Raw genomic sequence first — 26,976 nt, 5'->3', positions numbered from 1 at the left:
CACATGAGATTCCAAAATGGGTTTCCAATTCCAATGGAAGGCCTCTCAAATTTGTCCCTCCAAACAAATGCTGTTGCTTTACACTGAAGGGGATCATCCAATTGATCTTTAGCCATGGATGGAATTTATGCCCTTCTTGTTCTTTTTGGCAGAGTTGGTGAGCTATATGTGAAATTTGAAACTGGATTTTAGCTGAAAGGGCAATTTCATTTTAAATTTAAAAATTCTGGTTCTTTCCTTGATATATCCTGATCAAAATGATTTGTGTGTGTGTGTGTGTGTGTGTGTGTGTGGTGTTTTGATGTGTTTGAGAGATCAACCTTAGAAGCAAAAATTCACACTTGCCTGTGGCATTAAGCAAAATTAAATTATTGATGTCAAGACACCTTTATTTGTCGTTCGTACCATACATTTGCATGGTAAAGATGAGATGGTGTTTCTCCAGCACCACGGAGCAGATTTACATAAATAGAAGTTAAAAGATTAAAATGCATACAATAAAAGTCCACGGTACCCTATCAGGAGCCTGATGCTTTGTGGAAAAGAACTGTTGCCCGATCTGGACATGAGGGCCTGAGTGCTATGGCACCTACTACCAGATGGCAGAAGGGAGAAAACTTCACATGAGGGGTGTGACAAACACAATGTCAAACACAAACACAAGTCCTTCACAATGTTTATTGTTTTCTCCGTCATGGTAGGCAGAGAGCCCCAATGATCTTTTCCCCTGACTTCACTATCCTCTGCAGGGTCTTATGATCTGAGGTGGTACAGCATCCAAACCAGCTATGGAGCTGGTATTAAGGCACCAGGTGAGATTCTCTGCCAAGTCCACACCAAGGAAATTGATACTCTTGATGACCTCAACGGTCGAGCCATTAGTGGGAGTGATCCCCCGGTCCTCCTGAAGTCAAAGACCATCTCTTGTTTCATTAAAGTTCAGATACAGATTGTTGGCTCTGCACCAGTCCGTTATCGACTGCACCTCAAATCTGAACGCTGTCTCCTCATCCTTCCTAATAAGGCCCACTATAGTCATGTCATCAATAAAGTTGATGATGTGTTCCGAGCTGTGTTCTGATGCACCATCATGAGTGAGCAGAGTGAACAGCAGTGGACTAAGCACCCAGCTTGGTGCTCAGTTTCATGGTCTTGGAAGTGCTGTTTCCGATCCGGACTACTTGTGGTCTCCCTGTCTCAGGAAGTCAAGAATCCAATTGCAGTGGGAGATGTTTAGACTCAACAAGCTCAATCATACCTCAGAACCAATGAGTTACTAATGTGTTGTGTAAGCATCTTTGGCATTCTATAAACGAGTGCAACAATATGACGACAAGGACTTTTTGATTTTTTTGCCTTTTATGTTTTCAAGACAAAGATTAGAAAAATATAGGGTATAGTTAGATCTGCTCAAAAATTAACCATTCAGTTTCTGAACCCACAAATTAAAAATTGCATAATAATTTAAACTATGTTTCTACACAAATCTTCTCCCCTGCATTGCCACTTCCAAAGTTCAAATCTTCCACGTTAACAATTTCCTTAAGAATGAAAGGCTCCCTGTTCTTCGCGGTTTAAAAAAAAACCCATGATAATCATATTTCACGCTTCAAAATAATGCAGAAATAGAAGAGGGTAGGAATACAACTTGCATTTAACCTTTAACCTATTGTAAGTACAGCAATATGTTTTAGGGGAGGGGGTAGGAAAATGGGTGAACAGAGAATGAGGAGAAGTGACTGCTGGTGTAGTTAAAACTTAAATTTTTTTATCGGATTTTGAAAATGCTGAAGAACGGAGTGAGTCAGAGGGCATTAAAGAAGAAATTGGTTGTGGGTTTGTGATCTTGCTGTGATTCCATGTAGGCCTCTCAGCGTTGGTTAATTTGTTGCACAGTGTAGTACAATATCTTTGTGTCCATGGAGAATCATTAGTCATTGTGCATGCTGTATGATTCTAAGACTTGCTGGAATAGCTAAATTAGATTAATTGTGGCTTCTGGTTCCCGTCTGATTGATCAGTAAAGCCGATCGATGCCTTCCATTTATGTGTGGTGTCTCGCACCTAGGGTGACTGCCATTCAGACAGCTACCATGGCCCCATCCAGTTTGCCATCGTTGAGCTATTTCATGTACATTGTGTACTCATGTTTCCTTATAACACAGGAGGGGGCCACTTGGCCCATGGGTGGGAAGTCTCTAAACTCCATTTTCGTGTTCATTGTATCAGTCTTGGCAGCAGCCATAACTTTGTGTCTGAATTCAATTAAAAGTTTAAGATGACATGCAAAAGTGATCATGTGTTATTAATTATAGAATTTCTATGTATTAATTTTTAATCTTTTTCTAATATAAGAAAATATAAGGACTAAAACAGTTTATGTATAATTCTAAACGTGTCCTTTGGCACTTATGCCAAGATAATATATAAAAAACACAATGCTGAAAAAAACTGAGCAGGTCAAACAGTGTACTCTGAATAACAAAGATAAAGCTATATTACTAACTTTTCAGACCTGAGCCCTTCATCAAGGTATGAGCAAAATGTAGCCAGGTGCCTGAATAAAATGGGGGGGGGGGGGAGAAGCACAAGCCCACGGGGGGGGGGGGTGTGGAGGGAGTTGGAATGGAATGGCTCTGTGAATGGAGAGGGAAGGGGTGGAGAGCTGGAAGAAATGAGACAGAGAGAGAGGCAGAACAGGAAGTGGTCTAGTAGAAATCGGAGAAGTCAGTGTTAATGCCATCTGATTGAAGAGTGCCCAGACGGTATATTAGGTGTTGCTCCTCCAATTTCCACTTGCTTAAAAAAAAGTGTGTGAATTTGACCTTGGGTGGGACAATAGAAAATGTATGCTGTTGAATTAGTTGTTCATGTACAATTTTCTTCATTTCCATCTAATTGCAGGTCATTAAATTAGCAGTGAATTTCTACCACTTTTGCATTTATCTATGAAGTCAGCTGTATTCTGTCAAGGCCATAAAATTATTACACTGGCCAAAAACATTTTAAAAAATTTACCATAGATCTTGTCAAACAAGATGCTTGATTGTAGTATTGGGATCACATCAAATATATGATAAAAATCAAGATAAGATGACATTCATCTGCAAAATCGTCACACCTTCAAAGAACTTCACAAATCTTACTGAGTTTGAACTGTTTTCATAGGCATTGAATTATACCCATTTCTCCTTTTTAAATAAGTTTGAATTGCTTTTAAATGGGACTAGAGAAAGTGTAATATAATTCATTATACAATACTTAATGTTATGGGACCTTTAATAGTATGTTTCTTTGATGTTGAAAGTTGGCTAGAACATTTGAGGCACCAACATAATATATATATTGTGTATGAAAGGTCTGAATAAGTTGTAACTAATTATCTCAGCTAGATATTTGTAAAAACCTACTGGTCACAAAAGTCAGAATGTGTTCAGATCAGATACTATTTATTGCCACGTAATAAAAGCGAAATGTAAAATTACACAAAACTGCCTTTAGTTTGCCAATAAAGCAGATAAAGTTTCACCATTAGCATTAACATTGCCTGGAACGCCTTACAGTCAGAGAAAGAGAAGCAAAAGAGCTCCCCCCAGCATCACTGAGTATCCTTGGATTTTTTTCCAAGGCTACTGCAACCTCGACAGCTGCACAAGGCTCCAGTTCAGTTCAAACCATCGGCAACCCAGGCCCAGATCCAAACCTCCTACATGATGAGGAAGTCTTCAACACCCTGGGGCCTTTGGAAGTCCACTTTATCCTCGTCACTCTCTCAAATCCATTTCCGATATTTGGTTCTCATGAGTCAGCCCCCAGCAGACTATAGCTTGGTGTGAGTCCCATGACATCAAGTCACCAACCCCCCCTTCAGCCTGTATCAGCTGCACACCTACAAGCTGGCAACAGCTCGCTGCCTGTGTACGTCCTTCAACTGCAGAGCACTTCGTTGGTCTGCCACCGTGCTCGCTGTCCTGTAGAGTTATCTCCTCTGATTCTCCTTCTCAACAGGGCATGTTCTCCCTATTACTGGTGCCGTGCACCATTCTGCTGCTAACCCAGAGTCTGAAACCCCTCAAGGCCACTGCCGAACATAGGTGCTACAATTTTGGACTCAGACCCTGCAGTTGCAGGATTTTAAATAAAACACCGTCGGCTCCTTTAAGAGGCCATTTAAAGCCTGTATGAAGCCAGTGGCAGTACTGGGCAGTAGGGCAGGGGAATCCCTTGTCTCTGCTCCTCATTCTCCCCAGGTCAACACCAACAGTAGCGCTGCCATCGCAGAAGATCCAGCAGTACAGCTAATTTCTTTTCCTGGTCCAGAGAGTTTGGTGACTTCTGTTCTGGGTTGAGTTGTCTCATTCCAATCTGTTCAGCCATCAAAAGCTTGTAATTTTCCACACATCGCAATGACTAGGATGGTGAAAATCAGTAAAGTTATTATGAGGAACTGAATATATGGCATTGTTCAACTCTTTAACGTGCCTCAAAGCACATTACAACCAGTTGACTTGACTTTTAAGCATTTTCACTATTGCATAATAGAATATAGAACAATACAGCACAGTACAGCCCTTCACCCCTCAATACTTTGCTGACCCATATACTCCTGCTCCATAATCAATCTAACTCTTATCTCCCTCATTGTTCATAACTTTCTGTTTTTCTATCAAATAATTTTTTAAATGTTCCAATGTATTATCCTCAGTCACATGCACCAGCAGGTGTATAAGCACCCACCACTTTATGTGTAAAAAAAAAAAAAAAATGTCTACCTCAGACACCTCCCTTAAACAAATGTTCCCAGTCTTGGCCATTGCTGCCTTGGGAAAAAGGTACTGCCCTGCTCACTGTAGTTCTCAATCTGAAGGCCTCAACACTTCTCACCAGGTCCTTCACCTCAACATGGCTGCACCCAAAAACCTGTTCTTACCTCTGCCTTCTTATTAAAACCTTTTTTTCCAATGAGCTACTATCACTCATTGAGGTAGAAGTGAGCAACTGTGTTAAATTACAACATTCCTTTGAGTGGAGGTACTCCAAAAATGCATTTTGGTAGAGAACTCCAGATTTTTGTGAGAGAATGGCAAAATATATATATTCTCACATGATCTATGGTTTGAAAGAAAAAAAAACTGGAAATGATAATATTGCTATGCGCCTGCTGGCCTTGACGAACTGATGGTGGAAGTCTAGCTTCAGGAGGTGCTGTCAAAGATGCTTCTTTTTTAGTTTGTGTTGCCTGCAGCAACAGTTCTCTGGTAGTTGAGGTCATGAACCAAAGTCAAAAGGAAGCTGAAAATCTGAAATAAAAACCAAAAATTTTGGAGATAGTCAGCAGGGAAGGCAGCATCTGTGGAGTTAACTTTTAATATCAATTGCCTTTTCCCTTCATCGATATCTGGATCGCGAAAATATTCGAGCCACGTGTACCCAAGAGGCCATACTTAGCCTTAATTTAATATCTCCTCTTTCACAGTAATTACAGATGCATCAGCCTATGTTTTGGCAGTGAGGAAAAACAGAGACGGGTGCAATTGTTCATCAGGTGGCATCTTGATGAATCTATGGCCTGACCGAGTGTGTATTACCAGCATTTTGTGTTTTAACCGGATAGCTTGCATTTGCAGGTTTTGTTTTTCAGTTTCTGGAGAGAAGCTTAAATCTATTAATTTTTGATTCAGTGTTTGTTCAATAAGGCAGGGCAATAAGCTTATCATAAAATACAAGTAAGTTGCTTTGCACTTGCACCAAATTTTCTTAGCCCAACTCATCTCTCAGATCTTCAGTTATCTAAGCCTTTGTGTAATATGCAACCATAATACTGTAGTTTTCCATTTTGCAAATCATTCTATTTTAAAATCCAAAAGTTTCAAACATGACTTTGTAAAATTCACCTGTTGGTACAATGAATTAGTGACATTGTTTTTTTATCTTTAAAAGAGCATTTTAATTTTACCCCAAACTTTTCATGTTAGAATTTAGCTCCATCAGTAATCATCAAATTTTGGATGATTCTGCTCTCTTTGTGTTTTTATACTCATAAATTGTAGTTGCAAGATCAAACTGTCTGGCAATTTTATAGGGTTTATTTTTAAAGCATATCTATTTCCTTTTTACTTTGCAGTTCTTTATAGTGAAATTTGCTGCAATTCCTCCTCTATTTAGCTTCTGGTGAAAGGCAGCAGAGCAGCTTCTTTTCAACTGAACATTGAAATAATTGTTAGATTTGTTGAGTCCAATATGAGTCAGGCTCCTAATATGTCCCAATGCATTTTACACTGCTAAAAAGACAAAAAAATTGAATTAATTTACATGAATCAAAACAACTCATGCCAATTGATTTTCATGACTCTCAGCGAGGTCTAGGGAAATGCAAGGAGGTTATTGATCAAGTATCAAGTCTTCTAGCCTAATTTTCCTGAAACTGACTGAACTAACGTCAGAAGACAAATGCACATATGGGTATGTATAATGGGACAGATCATCTGATAACCCATTATCATGGGCTCCCCATCCTCCCTTCTGTCAGCATGGCTCAGTTGTTCTATTGGGAGTCCAGTTCCCAGTTTGTTCTTTTGCCTTCTTTCAACATTGTTCAGTGCAAGGAATCACTCAACTGACAGATGCTATTAACAGTGATTGGGATCTTGCCATGAGCCTCATGGGCTGTTAAGGTTGTCCTTGTTATTTGGTGCTTATGAATGTATTCGACTCGTTTTAAATAAAAGATGAAAAACGATATTAAATTACTAAAATATATGTCTGTGTGCACGCAAGATGTTGTAAATTAATGTAAAACTATTTATTTTAATTAAATAATAACCTTCTCCCTTAATGCTGAGCAGTTGATTTCTCCTATACCATTCAGTGTTATGTTTAATCTGGCATAGCTTCAGTGGGCAGAATTCTTAGCCTGAGACCTGGGAAATACCGAGTTGGCGCTCCTCCTTTAAATTCCACAATGATTCCACCAGTGCAGCACACATGCCTTGGTGCCAATGCTCCTCTGAGCAGCAGACTATTGTTCAGTCAATGCCTGACTATAGACCTGTTAAGGGCTTGTTTGCTCAGTGAAAGATCTGCACTGATGCATGAACATTCATTATTTATAAATGGGCATCAAATATGGATGTCTATGATAGTAGCTATTGGAAGTATGCATGTATTCACTGCACAAGTATATTAATGTTTATTTTCAATACAAATTAACACACTATAGCAAACTTTTCATAAACTTGGCTAAACAATGACATTAGAAGGCTTCCTCTCTTGCACTGAACAGCATTCGTCTGTGTGTTAGCTAGGAATTCAAAATAATAAAAGCTGTAGTGCGTGACATTAATTATGAAATAAATGTTTCATAGTTATGCCTCCTAATATTTCGTACAGTGGTTTGGCAGCAAAGATTAAATCTGCTATTTGTTGGATCACAACTAAGGCTTTATTTCCAAATGTTAGTGAGGTCTAGACAAAATCAAATTTTATTTAATTTGTGGCCCTCCAAATTCCCTTTTGAATACAGTTGGCTTGATTGAATTCCCTTTGCCTTGTTGCAGCACATTAATTTTTTATGACACCAAAGAAGGAAGAAAATTACATTTTTATAGAGCTGGATGTAACCAGAGGAAACCCTAATGAGCTTCCCAGCCAGTAAAACACAACTGATGTACAACTGGTATTGCACTGGAGGGAGTTATTAAATGATGTTGTAAAATGGCATGTTACCCCTCTTTAGTCCATCTCACAAATGGGTAGCTATTGCCTTAGATCTGATTATGGACAAGGCCTTTGATTAACAGTTTCCTTGAAAACGTGGAATAAACCATGGGTTTAAACAGATAAAATGGTTCCATGGCATGCAGTAAAAATAGAATCTGGCTTATTCCTTTGCCGGCAGTTGTGGAAATACTAAGTATTTGGGGTGGCGCAGTTCATTTAACTGAACATCAGTGCTGTCTGAGTACAGTTTGCACATGCTCCCAAAGTTTCAAAGGCCTACCTGAATGCGACCAGAGACGTCTTTCACACCGATGAACTCAGGAGGTCTGCTCTTGTTTTGAGGATAGGAGTGAAAGGGTATGCAGTCATCAGGGACAGTACTACATATGATGATGCCATCGAGGCTTTGAAGGCTCGGCTCCTGAAGGCACAAAACAAGGTCCTAGTGAGGCACCAACTCACTCTATGTCACCAATATTCTCGATCTGTGAACGGTTGCCAAGAAGTGCAGGTATGAAGCGGCTACGGGCCACATTCGTGAAGAAGAAAAGATCCAGGGCACCCTAGTCGCAGGGTTCCGCTCAAGGTATATGAGGCAGCGATTGCTCAAGTCGTGTAAGAAGGACCTGGCTAGTCACGTTGAACTGGCTAAATCATTGGAACAAGCAAAGCTTGAGAATGACGACCTCAAAGCCAGCAAGCTCGCTCACCCAGGTGACCCCTTCCAATGACTGGCTGCTCCCGCTACTCCAGCCCTAACGGCTGCTGCTTCCCATGGTAGGGAGCACTCCTGTGCTAGGGAGTGCTTTTTCTCTAGCAAGAGCCAGCTGTTCCCCAGCTAAAGACTCAGTGTGTTGCAGCTGTAGCAAGAAAGGACATTGGGTGAGGGGCACCCCAGGGAGGTTGATAGCCTGCACCACTCCTGGATCCGTTTCCAGCCGCAAGCTGCCTGCCCCGAACCCACTTGCTGCGCTGCATGCCGACGGAGGGTGCCAGTGAGGAAACGACGCAAAAGGGCTTTATAGCTATCTTGCCGCAACTCAAATTCAAACCCAGGGCCATCATTGTCAGAGGAGAAAACACACACTGCCAACCTCCATGAGTTAACCCCATGGCTCATTTTGTCAAGGCATGTAATCTGCCCTAATCCATGAAAGACATCAGGGAAATGACCAAGTCTTGCCAGGTTTGTGCAGAGTGCAAGCCATACTTCTACCACCCTGCAAAGGTGCAACTGATCAAGTCATCCAGGCCTTTCAAACAGCTCAGCATTGATTTTAAGGGACCTCTCCCCTCCACAAATGGGAGCACTTTCTTCCTCTCTGTCAATAATGAGTACTTCCGCTTCCTGTTCACCATTCCATGTCCAGACGCGTCCACTTCGTCAGTCATGAGGTCTTAGACTTCATTTTCACTCTGTTTGGGTATCCCAGCTATAATCATAACAACCAGGGCTCATCCTTTATGAGTGATGAGCTACGTCAGTACCTGCTGGTGAGGGGCATTGCATCCAGCAGGACTACTAGCTGCAACACCCGGGGAAACGGGCAAGTTGAAAAAGAGTGCGCCATGGCCTGGAAGGCTGTCAAACTGGCCCTGAAGTCAAAAAGTCTTCCAGACTCACGCTGGCAGGAAATCCTTCCTATGGCGCTCCATTCCATCTGGTTGCTACTATGCACAGCGACCAACACTGCTCTTCACAAGCTCCTATTCACTTTCAGAAAAGGTTGACATCGGGTACTACACTCCCAACCTGGCTCACCAGTCCTGGTCCAGTCCTTCTCAGGAAGCCCGTGAAGAGAAGCAAGACTGACCTCCTGGTGGAAAGGGTGAAACTGCTCCACGCCAATCCCATGTACACCTATGTGGAGTACCCGGATGACAGGGAGGACACAGTCTCCGTCAGGGACCTGGCACCCACTGGAAAAGTGCCCTGTGTGCCACATAGCTTATTCTCGCCATCCCCAGCCAGGGCCTTGGGGGATCTGGTTCAGGAGGAAAGTGCATCCCCCTCCACTGTACAGCCAGAGACCCATCCTGCCTCTTCTCCCTCACAAGGGGACTAGGAGCCTCAAGGAGTCCAAGGTCCCCCAGTGCTGAGGCATTCCACCAGGATCTCCAGACCCCCAGACCGCTTAAATCTGTAAATTTGTAAATAACTGTATATTTTTCAATTTTTTTTTTCTCTGAACCCATGTTCTCTGTCTTCATTCACAGACCCTAAATTCTGCAGGAAGGGGTGAATGCAGTGAACTAGGATTCACTGGTAGTACGTTGTGCTGATGACTGGATTCCACCCCCACCCCCCATCTGCTTACATAAAACTCCGATTTCCCACCCAAACCCAGAACCCTTCTGAAGACTACTGTGAAACCCTCTTTTATGAGCTAATAAAAGTGTTTGTTCTCCTTCCAGTTGTGAGAGCTGTTATTCACGCTACAATTTCATTGGCTTTGTATCTGTACTTGGCACAATGACTATAAAGTTGAATCTAATCTAATCTATATGACACTATAGTATAATTTATGGAAACTGAATCTTACTTCTGCTGAATAATGCTAAATTTTGAGAAGTACCTTAAAATATTTCTTTTCCAAAATATAATATGAAGAAATTAAGTTCTTGTTTAGTTTCCCTATTTTTCCCAGCTATCTAAAAATGCACTCTAATCTTCCTGGCCTTCAGAAGCTTTGCTGAAGTCCATGTGGTCACTTCTTCAAAAAACTCAGTCATATTTGTGAAGCACAATTTCCCATGCACAAGACTATCCCTGATTATTCCTTGCCTTTCCAAATGCTGCTTGATCCTGCCTCTCCAAATCCCCACCAATACCTTATCCACCACTGATGTAGGTTCACTGGCCACTAGGATTTTCCTTACTGCCTTTTTAAAAAAAATACTAGGGCAACTTTAGTCACCTTCTAGTCAGCAGGCGCCTCTCCCATGGCTAATAATAATGCAAATATCTCCCACACTTTCTTACCTGAACTGCTTCAACATCCCAGGAACTTGTTCTCTTTTTATATGTTTTAAGACTTCTAGCACATCCTCTTCTGTAATATGAACTCTCTTCAAGACATTACTTTTAACTCCCTGAGTTTTTGTGCATTCTTGTCTTTCCCCTTGGAAAATACAGATGGGAAATACTTGTTTCAGACCTTGCTGATCCCCTGCGGCTCCACAATAGCTGACCTTTTTGAGTTTTAATGGACCCTAATCTCTCCGCAGTTACTCTTTTGCCCTTAATGTACTTGTAGAAACCCTTTGGATTCTTCTTCACCTGTTCTGACAGAGCTATCTCATATGCTCTTGCTGTCCTCCTGATTTCCCTCTTAAGTGAATACCTTCATCCCCTATACACGTCAAGGGATTTACTTGATCCTATCTATCCATGCCTGACATATGCCTCTTAATCAGACAAATGGAAGAGTATCTGTTATCACATTCATGAAGCATCAAATCACATCCAGTATGGTCAAAATCTATTACTGAATTGGATTTGTTGGCGTAGTGGTTAGTGCAACGCCTTATCAGCACCAGTGATCGAAACCGGACTTGGGTTTGAATCCTGAACTGTCTGTAAGGAGTTTTTATGTTCTGATTTCTGCATTCATTTTCTCTGGGGGCCTGGTTTCCCCTCAAAAACGTACCAGGGTGTAGGTTAATGGGGAGTAAATTGGGTGACACTGACTTGTAATGCTGAATTGGCCTGTTACAGTGCTGTATGTTCAAAATATTTGTTTGTGTGGGTGTATATATATTATTCAGAGTTGTCTGCTGTTTTGCACTCAGTAAGGTCTCAAACACAAAACATAATAGCATTTGGGATCAAACAGAGTGTCCATTCAAGGTCATGTTTGCTCCTTGTTGAGTTATCTAGTCTTGATTCCATAGTGCTTTCCCTGTAGCTCTGAAAATTAATTTTAGCCCAAACGTCTACATAGAAAACTACAGGACAGAAAAAAAAAAACATTTGGCCCTTCTAGTCTGTGCCAGAACATCATTCATCTAGTCCTACTGACCTGTACCCATTCCATAACCTTCCAGACCACTCCCATCCATAAATCTATCCAATTTACTCTTAAAACTTAAGACTGAACCCACATTTACCATAACAGATGGCAGCTCATTCCGAACTCCCACCACTCTCTGAGTGAAGAAGTTCCCCAAAACCTTTCATCCTAAAGCCATGTCTCTCCCAATCTAAGTGGAAAGAGTCTATTTGCAATTACTCTGTCTATTCCTGTCATAATTTTAAAACCTCTATCAAATCTCCCCTTATTCTTCTATGCTCTAAGGAATAGTGTCCCAACCTGTTTAATCTTTCCCTGTAACTCAACTCCTGAAGACCCGACAACATCCAAGTAAATCTTCTCTGCACTCTCTCAATCTTACTGATATCCTTGTAATTTGGCAACCAGAGCTGCACACAATATTCCAAATTTGCCCTCACTAATGTCTTGTATGAGCTCACCATAACCTCCCAACTCCTGTACTCATTGATTTATGAAGGTCAAGATGCCAAAAGCTTTCTTTACAACCCTCTCTACATGTGACACCATTTTCAGGGAATTTTGTGTCTGTATTCCCAGATCCCTTTGTTCCTCTGCACTCCACAACCCTCTCTACATGTGACACCATTTTCAGGGAATTTTGTGTCTGTATTCCCAGATCCCTTTGTTCCTCTGCACTCCACAGTGCCCTAACATTTACTGTGTATATCCTACATCTTTGATCAATTCCTCTGATTAATCCTAATTCCACAAGTCTTTCAGTCAGTGAATTCCTCATCACAGTCATTCTACTTACAATTTTCCATATAATCTTTTGCCCATCACTTTGAAAATTGTCCCAGGAATTATGAAACCTTATGTAGATTAACTCTACTTCACCCTGGTTATGCCATCTCTGTGCCATATAGCCCATTGCTTTAAAATTTAATTAATCCTGACCTTTGGTTCTTTCATAATGCCAGACTAGCAGATTTTCTGGATTATTTCTGATCACACATTTATTTCACAATGGTATCGAAAGTTTTACAGTGTACATAATAAATTAAAGGGAGCAGGAAATATACAAGTGCTCTGGACCCAGCTTTAGCCACCAACTTATCCATGATCCTGGCCTCTTGTGTTCCCGATCCTGGCTCCTGCTCTTAACGTACACTTACCCATAGTCTGTATCTCAGCATTTCCACTGAAATCAATGGAGTCAGAGTTCAGCCTGCAGACCTCTCAGTGCAACTGTTAAGAAGCCGCATGAAGTTGGTGCTCCATCTCTTACCCCTAAGTGGTAAACAAAATTAGAACGGAGTTGGAATGCATCCTCCTCCTCTTGCATTCTGAGTTTCGTATTCTGGAATCGTGAGGAAGTCAGATGTCAGCCCATCAGGAATTCCGAACAATTGGATGCCAGTTTATTGGTTCCATGAAAGATTGTTTTATCTTCCCCAGTTTTATAAGTTATGAGGCCAAACACAATAGGCTGGAGGAACCCAACGGTTCAAGCAATATCAGTGGGAGAAAAAGAATGGTCGACATTTTGAGCTGAAACTCTTCAACAGTATATTCAAAATGTTGACCATTCTTTTTCTCTCACTGCTTGACCATTGGGTTCCTCCAGCAGATTGTGTTTGGCTTCAGATTCCAGCATCTGCATTTTCCTGTGCATCTCTTGGGTAAGTTATAAGACTTAAGACTGATCTTGCTACTCTCTTCAATGTACTTATGAGCATTCAGAAATAATAAAAACTTAAAATTTATCATACAAGTAAAAAGTTATTAAAAATAAAACATTGGAACTTCACTGCCAACTTCCACCCTGCCCTTAAATTTACTTGGACACCTCTCTGCCATTTCTAGACCTCTGTCCCTATCTCAGGAGTCAAACAATCCATGGACATTTATTACAAACCCACTGACTCACACAGCTACATTGATTCTGGATTATACCATCTTCCATGCTGTTTTTCTTTCTCACAAATTCTCTGCTTCTGCTGCATCTGTTCCCAGGATCAAGCCTTCCACTCCAGGACCTCCAACGTATCCTCTTGTTTTAACAAACTTTTCTCCATTCCCCCCAACTCTAGTCATCAATAAAGCCCTTAACCATATCACCTCCATTTCTAGCTTTTAAATTTCTGCGCTTCTCCTACCTCCCCCACTGCCCACCCCCTCCCCAGAAAGAACAAGAGCAGACTCTCATTGGTCTTCACTTTCCATTTCACGAGCCTTCGTATCCAACACTTGCCCAAATCCAGCCACATCTTACCCTCTGTAGCCCTATTCACTTTTCCCAGGGATTGGTCGCTCCGAGGCTCCCTGGTCCACTCTTCCCTGCCCACCCACCCTTCGAGCCCCATAGGCACTTCCCACTGTAATCACAGAAAGTTTAAAAAATGTTCCTAGTCTTCCCTCACCTCCATGATCACAAATCCACCTTCCAATTGAGGCAGAGTTGTGTATGTTCATCATCCACCTGAACCAATTATGTTCAGTGTACTTGGCATGCCCTCCTCTACATCAGTAAGACCATATGATCGCTTTAACCATTTTAATTCCCCGAATCATTCATATGCATATTTATCTGTCCTTGGCCTCATCCATTGCCAGGGTGATGCTAAATGTAAACTTGAAAAACACCACCTCATATTCTTCTTGGACAACATGAAACCTAGCGGCATGAACAATAATTTTTCCAATTTTAGGTAGCTACCCCCCCCCCCCACCCCACCAAAAGTGTGTCTACAAATCTACAAAGGTAGAGACGTGTCAGAGACTTTGTTTCCATTTCTTCTTTACCTACTTCTGTTCTTACTTTACTTTCTCACCTTTCCTCCCCCACAAGTTACCTCTACCTCTCTACCTTTCCCACCTTTTGACTATTACCCAATTACCCCTTAGCCCCAGCTTCTAACATTCCTTGATTTACTTGATAGCTCCTCTTTCTCTTTATTCATAATAATAGATCGTGACCTGGTGTTGCCTCCCCATATCTATTCACAGGTATGGTCTGACTCACTGAGTCACTTAAACTTTCCTTTTGTTTGTTCAAGATTCCAGCATGTGTGGCTTTCTCTTTCTCAATTTTCTGAAAGTTAATTTAGACATTTACTTCATTTCCTTTATCAACCTTTGAGTTTAACATTATGATTAGCAGGTTTCATGAATTAGTAGTATAATGGCTTTCTTTTGAAATTTTTACTACTCCTCTTGGCATTGCAGAAACTTTACTCAAGTGTTCCTACCTCAAGACATTACCATAGAATTGAAATGTGTTATGACCATTGTGAATCACATCTGCCACCCTGTTTTATTTGGCATGTACAGGGGGCTGTTAGTACGAGCTAACTTGGCAACTTTTTCACATTTTATGCTTCAATTTGTACATGGCAGTCAGTTTCCAAATGTATGTTTCTAACATTGTGTAGAAAAGGAAGCAAACACTTACATTAACTTCACGGTATGGTTATTATGACCTCCTCCATCAACTTTCTTTTGTTTTACTCAGCTTCTATCTTACAAGTTGCTGGAGGAGCTCAGCTGGTCAGGCAGCACCTGTGAAGGGGTAGTTATGCTTTTGTTTCGAGACCGTAACCTTTATCAGGATTTTTTATTTGTTTCCATCTTTTCTCACAAATGCAAAGTCTCTTGTGTCAACATGTGTGCTAGATCTTTTCAGGAATTGTTTCCTGGCATTAGGCAGTTTTAATGTAATCGAAACTGTGCCTTCTTCCAAAAGAGAGCTTCTCGGCTTAATGACAGTTATTGGTTATTTTTAAGGCATGAGAAATTACTCAAAAATGTCCTTGAATAATTATAATAATTTCTAATTGCCTGTGTTATTAGTTATGTCAAAATATTTAAAATGTATCTGTCAAGTATATTTGTGTGCAGTATGACTAAAATCCAAAGTGATCATTTTGAATTCACCTATGAGTCGAGGGTACCTACTAATATGCACATAATGAGAGTTTGTGGAGGTAGCAGAGGATGAATGTGCAAGAACAGAAGGGTGGAAAGTGGAGAATCCCTACAGGGAAACTGGTAGAAGGGTAGGGGCAAAATGGACTCAAAATGAGGCACCAGGGAATCGTTTTACACCAATTGAATATACTTTGCTGAATAATTACAATTGCAATAAAATTTCTTCCAATCAAAATAAATCTTTATTCTCACTTAACTATTTGTTGAACTGAAAAATATGCATGTGTAGATTATTCACACCAGCTGCCTTTGAAGAGATGGGCAAAATTCAGAGCTGAGTCATTTCTTTGGCAAATATTTCAAATAACTGTCAAAAGAACCAGTCGGAATTGGGGAGAATTGTTTTAACGTTTCCTGACCCTTTGTCTTCAATGGTGCCAAACTAGCAGACTTTCTGGGTACTTGAATGTTACTCCTTTTATTTCGCATGTTTTTTTTTATGCTACCCAGCTCTAGGTTTCATCTCAATCAGAGGGAACATAAATAAATTAAGGACTGACCCTCCTTATAAGGCAGCTCTGGATCCGTTGAATTGGACACCATTCAGAATAATACTGCTGATAAAGATTATTTGGTGTGGGACATGGAACATTTTTGGATTTTCAAGCCAATTAGATTATCGAATAATTGTCCATCTTATCTGATTATATTTTTTAATCATTCTCTGAATATTATCTCATATTTTTCTCTAGACATTGACGAATGTAGATCTATCCTTGGTGCCTGTGATGGGGGTGAGTGCACTAACACCATTGGAAGCTTTTATTGTACCTGCCCACGTGGTTATGCAGCATCTCCAGATGGTTCTCGATGCATTGGTGAGTAAAAACTACAGACCTGCGAGATATTGATTTTAAAAGTGAAAGCAAAGGTCTGCCAAGTACAACAAAAAATCTTCATTTTGTTATTCTGTTTGCTTTGGGTGGCCTTCTGAGAGTATGTTTTGTGAAGGAAATAGTTCTGTATGAATTACTCCAAGGAATGTTTGATTTCATTTGCTGCTGTTTACATAACATTGTAGGACTTAATTAAGGGGCAATTAAATTTGACAACATTATTTGAATCATTGTGATAACATCAGTTATGTGGCATCATATCATAACTTAATCTAAATCATTTATTTTATTCATCAACTTCTTTTTGATAAAAGCCTTTGTTCTATCATTTCCATCATACCAGACACTAATAAAATACACACCAATACAATAGACTTATTAAAGTAGAACTATCTTCACTATATTTGAAGTATATTAAAATCCATATGTAATTGTTTTTGTTTCCTTTTCCAAGCCAAGCTTATCCTCTCCTCACCTAAAAGCATTGTTTGTTGTTCAATATTGCTCCGTTGTCCTCTAATACCTCTCGTATTTCCCCAAAGAGCTCTTTTCATGTGTAATCTTAAACTCCAAGTCAGATGGCCAAAACTTTCACTGAATATGCAAAAAAAACTCAACTTCATCCTCAATGAAATCATTTTCATGAAGTATCACTCAAGACGAACACTTACATTTCCTTTTTGCATTGTAGTCATTTGTATCAAAGAAGCAAAAGATTACCAGAAAAGGAATCAAAAGTGGACCATGCACCTTTTGAGACCGTCCTGCCATTTAAGAAGATTGTGACTGATGCTTTAGGTCATCTTCTTTCCTACCTGTTCTTGTGGTTGTTCCTTTTATTGTCACATAATAATACAGTAAAAATGTAATATGCATGATATGCATCAAATGTTGTCTGCTGTAAGGCAAACAAAGAATCGCCATGAGCATCGTCCAAAATCCCTAACCATAGAAGAAAGCAAAGCAAAAAGGAATCTCTTCAGAGACACAGAGTGTTTGTCGATTCATCTTCAGTGCTCCCGTAGCCTCTACAGCTAACACAGGCTCTCATTCAAATCAACAGCAACCTGAGGTCCATATCCAAATCTTCAGTGTCTGAGCCCTTCAATAGCCCCTCTTGCCCTCAGCATCCTCTCAAATCTCAGTTCCAATACCAGGTTCCCATGAACCAATCTCCACAGCTGGCAGCCTGTGTGGGACCTTCGACAACAAGTCGCCAGCAGCCCACCACCTGTGTAAGTCCTTTGACTGCAAGTCGTCTGCAGCCAGTGTGGATCCTTCAACCGCTGAGACCCTTGCTGCTCCACTGACGTTATCTTGGGCATAGATCTCCGTGGTTGCAGGATTTTTAAAAAAAAACATTGTTGGCTCCTTTAACACGTTGTTTAAAGCCTGAACAGAGCCATTAACATTGAAACCAGGTGGTAGGAGCCTGCGGAGCAGCACTGCGTCTGTGGTCCCTGCATTCCCGGCTCTTTACCAGTGGCAGCTCAGGCAGCACCACAATCTTTCTGACCCTTTTGCCTCCTGAATCTCTTCACGTTTGAAGATGTATTAATCTCATTTTTAATTGTATTCAACAATCTAGCTTCCAAAGCGCTCTGAGATAGAGATTTGTAAAGATTTAATGTGCTGAGTGAAGAAATTTTTTAAATCTCCCTTTGAAATGGGTGACTTTTTCAAGCCAGACTGAATTTTTCCCCTGGTTCAAGGCTCTCCAACCTAAGGAAATACTGATACAACATCCATCTTGTCAAACCTAGGCAGAAGCTTGTATTGTTTCAATGAGATCATCTCTTATTCTTCTAAAATCCAGAAAGCATGATCTAATATTTCCCTTGATAGGGTAGCCCAGTCATTTTAGTAATCAATCTAGGAAATGTATATAGCAGTGGACCCAACAGAGGTGTGTCCACAATGGACCCAACAAAGGTGTGTCCACAATGGACCCAACAGAGGTGTGTCCACAATGGACCCAACAGAGGTGTGTCCACAATGGACCCAACAGAGGTGTGTCCACAATGGACCCAAAAGAGGTGTGTCCACAATGGACCCAACAGAGGTGTGTCCACAATGGACCCAACAGAGGTGTGTCCACAATGGACCCAACAGAGGTGTGTCCACAATGGACCCAACAGAGGTGTGTCCACAATGGACCCAACAGAGGTGTGTCCACAATGGACCCAACAGAGGTGTGTCCACAATGGACCCAACAGAGGTGTGTCCACAATGGACCCAACAGAGGTGTGTCCACAATGGACCCAACAGAGGTGTGTCCACAATGGACCCAACAGAGGTGTGTCCACAATGGACCCAACAGAGGTGTGTCCACAATGGACCCAACAGAGGTGTGTCCACAATGGACCCAACAGAGGTGTGTCCACAATGGACCCAACAGAGGTGTGTCCACAATGGACCCAACAGAGGTGTGTCCACAATGGACCCAACAGAGGTGTGTCCACAATGGACCCAACAGAGGTGTGTCCACAATGGACCCAACAGAGGTGTGTCCACAATGGACCCAACAGAGGTGTGTCCACAATGGACCCAACAGAGGTGTGTCCACAATGGACCCAACAGAGGTGTGTCCACAATGGACCCAACAGAGGTGTGTCATTCCTTTTGTAACGGCGACCAAAACTGCAAGTGGTGCTCCAGGTTTGCATTCTCATACCCCTGAGAAACCATAGTAAGACTTCCTCATTGTTTTTCTCCAAACCTCTGATTTAAAAACAACACACTTCTCATTATACTTACTTCCTTATTGCTCTCTGTATTAACTTCGATGCACTTTGTGCAAGCAGCCCACGGTGCATAAATATTTATAGGTTTCTCACCATTTAAAAATTGTATGATTTTCTGAACTTGCAGCCACGATGAATAACTTACTGGTCTTTCATAGTTTCCACTACCTGGCAATTTCGTGAACTTGACTTTGCTACCTCTTCAAAATTCAATGTTCTAGCTAATTTTGATCATTGGTTAACTTGGATATAGTTCTCTCTGTCCTTGAATCTAATTCAATGTTCTAGCTAATTTTGATCATTGGTTAACTTGGATATAGTTCTCTCTGTCCTTGAATCTAATTCAATGTTCTAGCTAATTTTGATCATTGGTTAACTTGGATATAGTTCTCTCTGTCCTTGAATCTAATTCAATGTTCTAGCTAATTTTGATCATTGGTTAACTTGGATATAGTTCTCTCTGTCCTTGAATCTAATTCAATGTTCTAGCTAATTTTGATCATTGGTTAACTTGGATATAGTTCTCTCTGTCCTTGAATCTAATTCAATGTTCTAGCTAATTTTGATCATTGGTTAACTTGGATATAGTTCTCTCTGTCCTTGAATCTAATTCAATGTTCTAGCTAATTTTGATCATTGGTTAACTTGGATATAGTTCTCTCTGTCCTTGAATCTAATTCAATGTTCTAGCTAATTTTGATCATTGGTTAACTTGGATATAGTTCTCTCTATCCTTGAATCTAATTCAATGTTCTAGCTAATTTTGATCATTGGTTAACTTGGATATAGTTCTCTCTGTCCTTGAATCTAATTCAATGTTCTAGCTAATTTTGATCATTGGTTAACTTGGATATAGTTCTCTCTGTCCTTGAATCTAATTCAATGTTCTAGCTAATTTTGATCATTGGTTAACTTGGATATAGTTCTCTCTGTCCTTGAATCTAATTCAATGTTCTAGCTAATTTTGATCATTGGTTAACTTGGATATAGTTCTCTCTGTCCTTGAATCTAATTCAATGTTCTAGCTAATTTTGATCATTGGTTAACTTGGATATAGTTCTCTCTGTCCTTGAATCTAATTCAATGTTCTAGCTAATTTTGATCATTAGTTAACTTGGATATAGTTCTCTCTGTCCTTGAATCTAATTCAATGTTCTAGCTAATTTTGATCATTGGTTAACTTGGATATAGTTCTCTCTGTCCTTGAATCTAATTCAATGTTCTAGCTAATTTTGATAATTGGTTAACTTGGATATAGTTCTCTCTGTCCTTGAATCTCGGATATTGTTATAGACTTTAAATAGTTGAGATACCAGTATGTGTTCAGTGGAAAAAGCATGTCTATCTTTATGTACTTCATGTCTTTGGTCTTTTAATTAATTATTTGTCTGTGCTAATATTGGCATAGGTGTTGCACAATTACTTAGCAAAAGGAGGTATAAGGCACTCCTTCTGTCCGATAGCCTACAGGTTACCCTTGGACAAGATGTAGCACCTATTTAGCCTTCCAATCAATGTCACGTGAAGCCTGAGTGGATGGTTTTTACAAACATATTCTACAAATTTAATTTATATTTGTAGAACTAAAAGTGCTGGGCAAATGAATCTGCTGATCAATGGCCAGGGTTACCCACTCAATATGGATACTGCAACTGAAGAAGGCAACAGGAAGCCACTTATAACATATAACCATATAACAATTACAGTACGGAAACAGGCCATCTCAGCCCCTCTAGTCCGTACCGATCTAAGTGAACTCCTCCAGACCTACCTACCTGCACTTTGCCCATAACCCTCCAATCCCCTCTCATCCATATACCTATCCAACTTTTCCTTAAATGACAAAATTGACTGCTGCGACCGCCTTTTCCGGAAGGTCATTCCACTCAGCCTCTACTCTCTGAGTGAAGAAGTTCCCTCTCATGTTACTTCTGAACTTTTTCCCCCAACTCTTAACTCATGACCTCTTGTTTGAATCTCACCTACCCTCAAGGGAAAGAGCCTATTCACAACTACTCTATCCAACCCTCTCTTGTATAGTCATGAACTCAACATTGACTACGTGTCAGCCCAAAGATGGAGCCTTCACCAAAGGAGAGCAGGGGAGGCAACAACTACAATGCGGAGGTCAGAGAATCGTTAAAGAAGGAGAGACAATATTGCTCATGCCAAACGGCAAGCACCTGAATGAATGAATGCTAATACACTTCAAAATGCAAAAATCTTTCAGATATCTTTTGAAAATTTAGATACTGCAAGACCATTTGTTCTCCCATATTTGTGCTAGAACCCGCTTTGTCATGTCAGTAACACATCTGCATCTGCTGCAGTGGCAGCACTGTTTTCACAGTATCTTGAGCCTCAGAGACTATTGACCTGCAGTGTGCTGACTGCTTGATATATTCATAAATGTGCAATTCAAATAATAGCCAATACTGTTTTGATTAACACTGAAAATAATGAATCAGAATTTATTGTCATTAACACACCACGAAATTCGTTGTTTTCTGGCAGCATCACAGGGCAAATATTTATATAAACCACCATACAAAGTAAATAGAAATAGTGAAAGAAACAGTTAAAGTAAGGCAGTGTCTGTGGTTCATGCTCATTCAGGAATCTATTGGCAGAGGGGCAGAAGACTACCCTTGTGTCGCTGGGTGTTTGTCTTCAGGCTCCTGTACCTTTTACCCCCAGAGTAAAGAGGGTATGGCCTGGGTGGTGGGGGTCCTTGAACATAGAGGCTGCTTTCTTAAGACACTAACTCTTGTAGATGTGCTCAGTGGAATGAAGACTGGTGCCCGTAATGTCACCGTCCGAGTATTCAAGCCTCGAGTTTTTTCTTGTCCTGAATGTTGGCATCTCCATACCAGACAAGGAAGCAACCAGCCAGAGTACTCTTCATGATACACCAGTAGAATTTTTTGAGAGACTTCAGTGGCATACCAAATCTCCTCAAAGTCTAGCTGCTGCCGAGCCTTCTTTGTGAGATGTTGAAACCCAGGAATTTGAAATTTGATCATTTAGTTTCTGTTACTTCTCCCCTGCTTTTTAATTCAGGGTCCTACCTGCTTTTTACATATGCCTTGAAGAAAGCCGTTTGCCTGAGATGTTGGTTATATATTTTAACCTCCTATGGTTGCTGCGAGACCTGCTGAGTTCCTCCAATATTTCTAATTTTTTTTTTACATTTAGGTTCTGATTCATTTTGTTTTTAATTTAATGGCTTGAAATGATGCTGTTAATTATAGTTTACGATCACTGGACTTGCTTTGCCCCTTCTGAAATGGTAATTATATAAATTGAAAGTCAATAGAATTGAACAGATTTTGTTATATTCTCATGAAAATGGAAGCTTATTTCTCTATTTAGTATTTCCCTTTCCACAGATGTGGACTGACTGTCTATTTCTAGCATTTACTGTTACTTTAGATTTCCAACATCTCCAGTTTTCATTGATTTTTCCATTATTGCTGAATCATTGTCACTTCCTTCCAGGAGGGCCTCATTGAGAAGGCTCTGTTCTATTTTTTAAAAAATTCCAACCAAGGTTGAAATGAGTATTCAAGCAGACTTGAAATCAAGCCACAGCCGATCCGACGAAACATGCCCATTTACTGCATCCTCACACCTTGATCATTCCAATTATGAAAGTAAGCTATAAATATACCCCAAGTCTTATTCAAAGAAATCTTAATCTTCCTAACATTATGTCTGTTTTATTTTCCAAACTTAGAAAGGACATAATTTCCAGTAACAATTGTCTATGGGTGGGTGGAAAGTCCTCTTTCCATTTAAGCAATATTCCTCTTCTCGCCAGTAATGTAGAAAATGCTGAAACCTGTTTTTGGTTGGATGTTGAATATATATTTACATCACTGGAGAAGCCAAACATTGAAATCAATGGACATGGCCAAAAATGACCTAAAAATAGCTATCTGATATGCTGCTAAATTGGGACAAAACCAAAGCGTGTATCAAAGAAGCTTCAAATCTTTTACATTTGTCACACAATGGGTTGATATCTGGGTAGATTGGAGGGAGCTTAACTTTAGAAAAATGTACTCTATGTGCCACTTTAAATTGAATCAAATTGTGCCTGGAATATAGAGATGAGTCATGGACAAGAGCCAAAATTGAAATCCAATCTTCTTCTGTAATAGACATATTAAGATCATTCTCTCATTCAGTTTTGATCCTAATTAAAGAGACTGTTTTTAAATTCAATATTTTGTAATATAAGGTGGGTATTATGCCTTTATTCACAAACTGTAATTCAAAAAGTTCATCTATGAAATTTGGATCTGGATGATATGGAAATACTGAAAGTTTAGAACAAATAAAATGTCTAATTTGATAATATCAAAAAAGATATCTGGCAGATTAGATTTCATTGTCATTTATTGTAAAGATGCAAAATTTTCAATTCTATTCAGCTCTGAAGGGATTTCCATTTGTCTCTCTTGCCTTGTTCACCTTCAATTATTTCAGTTTCTCCTCTTGCCCTTGAATATGATGTTAACCAAACCCCAGTTCTGAGCAAGGTTCTTTGTCCTAAATATTGTCTGTTTCTCCTCTTAATATGGCCTGACCAGCTGAGTGTTTGCAGCATTTTCTGTTTTTATTTTTCTTATTTCTATGGAGATACATTAAGCAAATCTTGAAATGAGAATATATTCTTCCACTGTGGATTCAATAACAAGAATAATGCACTGCCCATCTAAAGATCATTGTTTCAGGGCATAATCTAATGAGAGATTATTGTTTACATTGATCTCCATCATCATACATTCATTAGACACACCTAGACTGATGATATAATTTCTAACAGTATATGATCATCTTAATACAACACTAATATATTTTCAAAAGCAGTTGTGCACTATCTATCAAAATGGAGAGTGGATTCAAGAGGATTTTTTTCTCTCTCTCAATACCAGAGCCAAATATTGACTCAAGAGAATAATATTTGGTTAACCAATGGTTTGGACCATGGCTTCACAAAATAAATTATAACTAATAGACCATACAGTAAGTGTAGCTAGTGGAGTTGCTACTTCACAACTCTAGCAGCTTGGGCTCAATACTAACTGCTGGCACTCTCCTATTTTGCATGCTCTCCCTGTGATTATGATGCGCCAGTTTGATCTGAAATCCTAAAGACATGCAGATCAGTCAGTTGATTTACTGAATATGAAATGCTGGTAGTTTATGGGTAAGTGGAATAATCTAGGGTGAGTTGATGGGAGTGAGGGAGAATGAAGCAAAATTAATGTAGTATTGGTGACAAAGATAAGTGATGGTATTAGGATTGTTAATGGTCAGTACAAACTTGGTGGCCTATTTCCATGGAGTATGATTGTAATATTTTACTTATTTTCAAGCCTCTGTACTGTCTTTGAACAATTTTTTTTTAAAGTTAAGGATTATTTTTGAGCCAGATTTTCCATAAGTTACCCTTGTGAGGAATGAACTTGATCTCGTTGATGGCACTCAGAAGTCGGAGAGAGCGTGGGACTGTTTAAAAAAGCAAGCTCGTTGCTTAGCTAACTAGCTGATTAACAGCTGCTAATAACAAGAAGTTAAGGTAAATCAAACCATGGCAGGAGTTGTGTTAATGATAGTACCAAAAGAGTGTAATGGAGCAGATGGACCAAGGGGTGCAGGATTATAGCTCAAATAGACATGTGAGGAGATGCTTGGCTTCTATGGTCGGGGCAATGATTGCAGGTGTTGGGATGTCATTGTAATGTTTAAGGGGCCGCACTTGAAATATTGTGTGCTGTTTTGGTCACCTCATAATGAGGTTTATGAAGTTGCTGCCAAATTTAGGGAAGTTGAGTTATTGTTAGAGAATTTAAAAAGGTCATCTTTAAAGCACAGGAGGTGAAGAGGAGATGTTATTAAGGTCTATAAAATCTCGAGGGGCATTGATAAGCTGAATACTGATGGTCTGCTTCCTTGAGTTAGAGAATCTAAGATCAAATGGGGTAGAATTTAGGTGGAATGTGAAGGGTCAGTTCTTAATTCAGAGAGTTGTGGGCATATAGAATGAGCTGCCAAAGTGGTAGATGTTAGTAAGTTAACTTGTTTAAAGAAACATTTGGATATGTTTATGGATGGGAGAGATATAGGCTTAATGTAGCCAATTGGGACTAAAGCAGGAGGGCACATCATTTGGCATTGTCAAGCAGAGCCTTTGTTTCTGTGCTGTAAGACTCTCTGACTCATTGCTTGGATGGTTTGGATTTGGGATAGTTCAATTGTAGCAGCTTCTGTAATCCTGAGGAGTGCAAGTTGGACTGCTGCTGTACTAAGCCAGTACTGAAGTAGGTGTTAGGTCATTTGTTAATATTCAAAAAGCTATGCTTTCTATTAGATGGGCACACAGATGCCAAAAATTTACTTGGGTGAGTTGACTTTAGCAATAATCCAAGTACAAATGTGGGCCAGTCCAGCGATGAATTATAATCAACATGCCTATTTTTCACTTGGAAAATAGGTGAAAGATCTATTTTTTTTGCCCCAAATGAGTCTCATTGTGTGATTTCCATGTGCACACCTGCCATAGATCTTTATTTGTTGACCATTTATGTTAGAAAGAGGAGTATTAAGCTTCCAATAGTTCATATGATTCTCCATCATGGATGGAAAATCTGAATTTTCACTGCATACTGCCACTGCAAGAAGCTCTGCACTAAGAGTGTTAATTTGTAAAATCTACCTCATCTACCCAAAGAAGAAAATTTTGTCCAACACCAGTAATACATTTTCTTTTCCCACAAGAGTTGTTTTCATAACTTTGATGAACGAAGCTGCCAAATCACTTCCAATGTGTCTTGAATTATGAGATGTTTTGTTCTGTGGACTAGTACCAGCTCAGATTAGAGACAGGATTTTTTCGTTTTTGTTAACTGAAAGAAAAACCACTCTTTTTTTCATTTTTTCTCTCTCCAATGCTATTCAACTGTATTTTGTTATTTTTTTTTAAATAGAATATATTTTGTTTACATTTTTTCATCTTTTTGTCACTTACCCAAGTGTTGGACTGATTTTATGTCCCATGATATTTTGATGACACGTTACCATACTTACTGCCTCAAAGGGGATTTCAGTTCATTAATGCACAGTTAGTCTGCTGCCAGAAACATCACACCAGGTGGCTGAATGTCTATAATCCAATCAATTTAATTGAAAATCAAAATTTTGTTCTATTAATAAGATTGCAAATTATAAAGAAGATTCTAAACGCAGAAAGTTGAACACAAGGAAGTTTACAAAGGTGTTTAAGACACAGAAAAATATCAGCATGATGTACTTTTGAGGTAATTTACTTTTATTCCAGTGGTTCTCAACTTTTTTCTTTCAACTCACATACCACTTTAAGTATTCCTTATGCCATAGATGCTCTGTGATTAGTAAGGGATTGCTTAAGGTGGTATGTGGTAGAAATAAAAAGTTTGAAAACTACAGTTTTAATCGTACCTAATTGACTCATTATGTGCAAAGTTTCATAACTCCAAAGGAAATGGGCCCATGACAATTTTTCACAAGCAAAATTTTTCAGTAACACTTGAGTCTAGAGCAGTGATTTTCAACCTTCCCTTCCCACTCAGATACGACCTTAAGCAATCCCTTACTAATCACAGAGCATTTATGGCATAGGGAATACTTAAAGTGGTATGTGAGAGA

General features: G+C 39.7%; 1 protein-coding gene across 1 annotated transcript in view; it reads left to right on the top strand.

Annotated features, from left to right (window-relative positions):
• Nucleotides 1–26,976, top strand: part of fbn2a (fibrillin 2a) — a 353,303-nt gene that overhangs the window by 119,929 nt on the left and 206,398 nt on the right. The window contains exon 9 of the mRNA XM_069927980.1: nucleotides 16,397–16,522. Within this exon, the coding sequence (XP_069784081.1) occupies nucleotides 16,397–16,522 (126 nt within the window). The remainder of the gene's footprint in view (nucleotides 1–16,396; nucleotides 16,523–26,976) is intronic.

This window comes from Narcine bancroftii, chromosome 1 (genome assembly GCF_036971445.1).
Source record: "Narcine bancroftii isolate sNarBan1 chromosome 1, sNarBan1.hap1, whole genome shotgun sequence".
Taxonomy (NCBI): domain Eukaryota; kingdom Metazoa; phylum Chordata; class Chondrichthyes; order Torpediniformes; family Narcinidae; genus Narcine; species Narcine bancroftii.
This window is presented reverse-complemented; position numbering and strand designations above follow the sequence as displayed.